Source organism: Morchella sextelata, assembly GCF_020137385.1.
Source record: "Morchella sextelata strain SCLS chromosome Unknown scls_7, whole genome shotgun sequence".
NCBI classification, from domain to species: Eukaryota; Fungi; Ascomycota; class Pezizomycetes; order Pezizales; family Morchellaceae; genus Morchella; species Morchella sextelata.
Window position 1 is genome coordinate 197,920 of NW_025408622.1, and position 6,000 is coordinate 203,919.

General features: G+C 49.0%; 2 protein-coding genes across 2 annotated transcripts; one reads left to right on the forward strand and one right to left on the reverse strand.

The window, feature by feature from the left end:
- Positions 1–678: 678 nt before the first annotated feature.
- H6S33_011733 (uncharacterized protein) lies at positions 679–3,021 on the reverse strand (the record flags this gene model as incomplete). Its single annotated transcript, XM_044843496.1, has 9 exons — positions 679–720; positions 808–887; positions 968–1,358; positions 1,735–1,885; positions 1,953–2,115; positions 2,170–2,566; positions 2,627–2,709; positions 2,775–2,877; positions 2,935–3,021. 9 exons carry the CDS (start codon positions 3,019–3,021, stop codon positions 679–681), a joined length of 1,497 nt encoding a protein of 498 aa, XP_044695401.1.
- Positions 3,022–3,290: 269 nt separating this feature from the next.
- H6S33_011734 (uncharacterized protein) lies at positions 3,291–5,069 on the forward strand (the record flags this gene model as incomplete). The annotated part of the gene is made up of 4 exons (XM_044843507.1): positions 3,291–3,573; positions 3,681–4,604; positions 4,672–4,772; positions 4,827–5,069. The coding sequence occupies 4 exons, from the start codon at positions 3,291–3,293 to the stop codon at positions 5,067–5,069; spliced, it is 1,551 nt and encodes a 516-aa protein (XP_044695402.1).
- Positions 5,070–6,000: the final 931 nt, after the last annotated feature.

The following is a 6,000-nucleotide window of genomic DNA, read 5'->3' on the forward strand; positions in this document are numbered from 1 at the left end:
ACACTAGATAGAGATCCGCCCGGCCCTCTGGGTATGAGTGGTATTTGAGAGATAGAGTTCGGAGCTACCGCTTTAATATAACTTTAGGGGAATTGGAATTTGGAATTATTGCAGCATGCATAGACAGCATGAAATATTATGAGAATAACGAAATACATATGTATATCGTCACCGATGAAAATTTTGCAAAACAGGAGAAAAGGAAAAAGAGCCTCCTTTCCCCCCTCTAATTCTCCGATCTTTGCGAATTGTGCGAAGGGAATATCTCAAACAAAACACTACAGAAGAATCTTAAGAATTGAAATGTGGTCTCCAACGATTTCACGGATTGCGCCAAGACAATGTTTGTTTACAACGATGCCTCCCCCGTGAGCGCTCACTGCGCGTCTACCACCGTTTTTAATTGCTCAAGAAAGGCAAGCCTTGTAAAGCGCTCCTCTCATCAGCATCATCTCTGCCGTCATGGTCTGACATTGTCACTCGCGATTCACGTCAAAAAAAAAAAAGTGCAACAAAATCAAGGATAAGGCTGAGAACTTGACGTCTGCCAAGATGTTCTAGAAAAGTATTTGCATGTTCTGGTTCAGAACGGCTCCCGCGATATGCAATTTCAGCAATGAATACTGCCAAAGCTTTGTAGCTAGAACCCTCGATCTACCCCCGTGGGGCACAGCCTACCTACATCCTCTCCAACCCCATAGTCCAGAACCCCTCCTCCAGCTTCCCCACCATTAATTATCAGCTTCCATTATTTCTTATCCAATAGGGTTAGGGTTACTTCAAAACATCAGATGAACGGCAATGTACCTTGGTGGCTTTCGAAAACACCTCAACCAACTCTTTAATCCTGCTGGCACTCTGTTTGATGGCATACTTCTCTAGCAGTTCTACCAGCACACCCACCTTTTAGTACTCAATGGTAATTGCAATTGGAAACAGCAAAACAGGGGGAAAACATGAAACTCACCTCTCCCCTCACGATACGCACCGCCATAGTCATCACCCGCATAACTCTGCACCCACTTCCAGTACATATTCTCCTGGGCGGTGGCGGAGTACTCCTTCTCAAGGCGCACTGCGACATGGCGGTAACCCAGCAGACATGGCGCCATGGCGACCTGCAACGCAAAGTAGTCCTGCGTCTGACCAATGTCGAGCACGTAGCGCGTGTAGGCCGTACAAGATTTCGACTCGGTGGTGGAGTCCATTTGCGACTGGGTGATGCCGAAACTGGCGCAGTAGCTGGTATGGAGGGTCATCTCGCGCTCGACATAGTGGATGATGGTAGCTGCTTTGGAGAGGTCGCTGATGGTTGTGCCCTTGTAGCCAGCGAGGGCGTTGGCGCGGGCGAATTGGATCTGGCGGGGTTAGCGAAATATGGGGGTTGAGGGGAAGTGAATTGGGTGGTATGAGATCAATTCACATGCAAACCCAATACAACCCCGAAACGTCCTGCAAACAGGACTATTCAATTGCAATTGCAATTGGAATTGGGATACAAGCGATATCGAGAGATCGTTTGTGATCAAGTATGGTACACACCACCTAGTGCTATGCCTTATGCCGGACCCCAAAAGACCCCTCGATATGATTTGTACAGTACCAACAATTCCGCATCATATATTGGCCACGGAGGGTGCCAATGATAATGAAAATAAAGTCATTACCCCACGATCCTATATGACCAATGTACGACCGAAGACCACCACTAAAAATAATGAGGACACAACTCACAAGGAACAAATAATCCTGCATCAAATAGTGCTTGAAGCACTCCTTATCCAGCGTCCCTGCACCCAATTGGTTGACAAAGTCATGGTGCGTGTAGTCGTGCCAGTGGCTCTTGACCTTGGGGTGATTGAGTAGGTAGTCTACAAAATGTCCTCTTGGATCCATTCAAGTCAGCCCCAGGCAATAGCGGTAGAATTAGCAGCAGGGGCGGAGGTCAATACGGCGCAAATGGCAGAACATAATTGCTGTGCAGGTGATTGATTGGGCCATGTCCCTTCCCAATTCCTGAGAATGAGGTCCTAATTGCCGCAGAAATGTAATTGCACGCTGCCCTCACAGCGTCCTCCAAAGTGAACCCTCTCGCCAGATTCGCCGCAATTGATGCTGTGTAGAAAACTCAGTAAGTACCCAGAAGCACAAAGAATGAACACCCCATACAAGCCAGCGAGCACCCCGTCCCATGCGTATTTTTGCTATCCACGTATGGACTCTCGACACACACGGCCGTGCCCCCTTCTACCACCAACACATCAACCACGACCTCCTTCTCCTCTTCCTTCTCCGCAACATAGTACTTTGTTCCAATTTTTCGAAAAGGTATATGGCCACCCTTCAACAGGATGTTCTTAGGCCCGAGGGCTTGCAACGCCTTTGCGATCTCGATAACGGTCTCGACGGAGGTAACGGCGTCCACGGCAAAATTGAGTGTTGAGAGGAGGAGTTTAGCTTCAGGTATGTTAGGCGTCAGGAGATAAGTGTGCGGGAATATGTGCTCTATGAACGCTGCGACGGCGGAGGTCGGGAGGAGCTCTGAACCAGATGTGGAGACCATGACCTGGGGGGGTGGAGAGTTAGCGAGTTAAGCTTTCAAGTAGTGGGACGGGCAACATTATACAGGATCGATAACCGTCCTCTCCAGCTTATACTTCTTCAATACCTCCGCCACGACTTTCACCGTCTCCTCTCCCGCCAGCATTCCTAACTCACAATCAGCTCAATCCCCCCAAGCACAACCGCTCACTCGACCACAAACTATCACTAACCCGTCTTGACCACATCCACGCCCACATCCTCCAGCACGGCCTCCAAGCTGCTCCTCAGAAATTCGGGTGGTACAATGTGCACCCCACGCACCCCACACGTGTTCTGCGCCGTCAGCGCCGTGATGGCTGTCATCGCATAGCACCCATGTGCTGTAATCACCTTGATATCGGCCTCAATCCCCGCGCCGCCTGACGGGTCGGAGCCAGCAATTGTCAGTACTCTTGGGGGTGTTGCTTCTGCTGACATTTTGTGAAATGTTTCGTCGTTATAGTGGGGATGAGCTCACAGTTGTTTATTAGCGGGGCAAATCGATCCCTGGCGTTTGTGGGTTAGGGTTAATAATGTGCGGCCGGGGCCGGTGGGCATTGAGGATGCAGGGTGATGCGATGAGGCTTTACCCGCACGGGCATAATTAAGTGCGAATGAGCGTGGATGAGCTTGGAAAATGTGATATCTGGCCGGCAATAAATTGCACATCCATCGCCACTTCCAGATATATATCGGAAAAGAAAAAGATGGCCCCACCAAGCCCAGACTTAACCCTCTACCTCGTCACCGACTCCTCGCTACTCCCACCGGGAACAACTCTCCCAGAGCATGTCCGTGCCTCCATCAAAGGCGGTGTGACGATCGTGCAACTGCGTGAGAAGAAACTCTCTACAGCCGCATTCATTTCCCTGGGAAAACAGGTCCACGCCGTCACGAAAGAGCTCGGTGTGCCGCTTCTCATCAACGACCGTGTCGATGTTGCACTCGCAGTGGGGTGTGAGGGTGTTCATGTCGGGTGGGACGATATGGGTGGGGTCACTACTTCTTTTACTGCCATTATTACTGCTACAGCTACTGTTGTTGCTGCGACGTCATATCCCAGGATAGAGGTATCACTAACTCCTTCGTGCTTGCAGACTGTCAAACAGCCCGCAAGATACTCGGACCCGACGCAATTATCGGACTTTCGGTCTCGAACAAAGAACAGCTTGCAAAGGCCCTCGAAGCAGGCCCAACATACCTAGGTGTCGGCCCCGTTTACGCAACCCCCACCAAGCCAGACCACAACACGCCCCTCGGCCTTGATGGATTGCAGCAATTGCTTCAACATATACCAGCAGACCTCCCATGTTGTGCTATTGGGGGTATTAACGCCCAGAATGCAGGTACCGTCATGAATACCTCTCCCGTAAGGTCGCTCGAAGGTCTGGCTATTGTGTCTGCGATTATGGCGTCCCCGGAGCCTACAGGAACATGCAAGAGTCTTAAGTCTCTCATTGTCCTGTCAATAGTATATGAAGAGCCTAAAAAAGTTGATCTTACATCAGATCTTCTACAAATGCTTCGAAAGTTTCGCGAAAATGGTCCCCCTCTCGTTCACCATATCACTAACAACGTCTCAAAGACGTTGCACGCAAACGTCACTCTTGCGATCGGTGCCTCCCCAATTATGTCTGAGAACGAGTCTGAATTCCAGGATCTTGCTCGACTCGGGAGCAGCGTCTCACTTGTCCTTAATATGGGCACCTTTCTCGGCGAAGAGGCTACAAAAAATCTTTTCATAAACGCGATAAAAGCCCACAAGGATTGTGGGAACTTTATCGTCTTCGATCCTGTTGGCGCCGGTGCTACAGAATCACGAAGGAATTTTGCAAAGATTATAAAGAAAGCTGGTACCACCAATGGTTCAATGGTCATCAAGGGGAACGAAGGGGAAATTCTCACTCTCGCCGGCGAAAATGTTTCGATGAGGGGTGTCGATGGCGCTGGTGCTAAGAGTGGAAGGGAGAGGGAGAGGGAGTTGGCAGCTATTATTTCAAAGCTTTCGAGGGACAGCAAAGGTATAGTGGGAGGATGTGCAATCGAAACTCGAATTCTGGGTATGAATATTTCTCACACATAGTTTAGGCAGTATTATCGTGATGACCGGACCAACAGATATCATATCTGATGGAGTGAGTACCTTTCTCCTACGAAATGGAGATCCGATTCAGACCATGGTCACCGGTGTAAGTCGCCCTAATTTTACGACTGTTCCGGTCTAACACACAGTCGGAGTAAAGATCGGTTGTGTTCTCTCCTCCGTCATCGCTGCAATCCTCTGGAGTTCTAAAGGATCCCACGAGGCACTGCTTGCCGCCGTTGCTGCAGTCTCATTCTTCAACCTTTCCGCTGAGCTTGCAGCAAACACTGAGCCAAAACTTGCAGGCCCTGCTTCATGGGCGGTCAGGTTTGTAGATATGCTTTCGAAGGAGCCAACAGAAGACTTTGTTCGCCAGTTCAGGATTGAGGAGATCAAGGTTTGACGCCTAGGTAGTGGGATCTAAGACGCTGGTCTTGGGTTGCAGAGAGAAATGTCAAGGTTCCAGAGGAAGATTGGAATTTCCATCGACGTAGCGCACCCTTCCTCTCCTTCTCCACTATTGATGAAACCTCTCCCATAAATATGCTCCTGAAGTATCATTGGCATCAGGGTTAGGGTCCTTCTGGAGTCGATAATCCTTTTATTGTGTTTACCTAACCCCGCCCACAATTGTAATCCATCTTCTTTCCGTTGGCCCAGGCTTGAACCATAAATGATTAAAGCCACAATTCTACCCAGACAGCTAGATAGTCGATGTCTTTTAAGAATTCCTTCAGGTTTGAAAATGGTTTAGTATCTAATTATTCCAACAGAACGGTCGTACATACAACCAGTTCAATCTCGAATGACTCGGAAGGAATAGGCCGGAACCCTAACTCCTCACCCTGTTAAGCTTTCTACTAAAACAGCTACAAATCGTTCGATGTCCCTAGGTAGAATAGGAAGGTTACTATGTATCTGGACTGATAATTGATCAGATATAATTGTATGCTATGCATACAGGCAGCGCAGCTATGTAGCTAGCGTTGCGGATCAAGACCTGCCTAGGAATGCGGAACAGTGATTATTTGGGCGTGAGCAGTTCGTTCAACTTGGTTGCAACGTCGAGTTTGAGTGCAATTCGGCATACCCCCATCCACGAGTCTACCTGGTGTAGGTACTCTATTAGGCGTAACCCCCCTGCCCCACCTCCCATGAACAACGCCAACTTGACAAGGTATGGTTGGGGACACCTTGAGACGGAGGGTCGAAATGGGTCAACTTCACGGCTTAATAGGCAACGCCCACACCACTGTAAAAATAAAATAGCTCTGTAATACTATAGTAACACTCATGAATAATAATGTGACAGACGGCGATTTAATTTAATCACT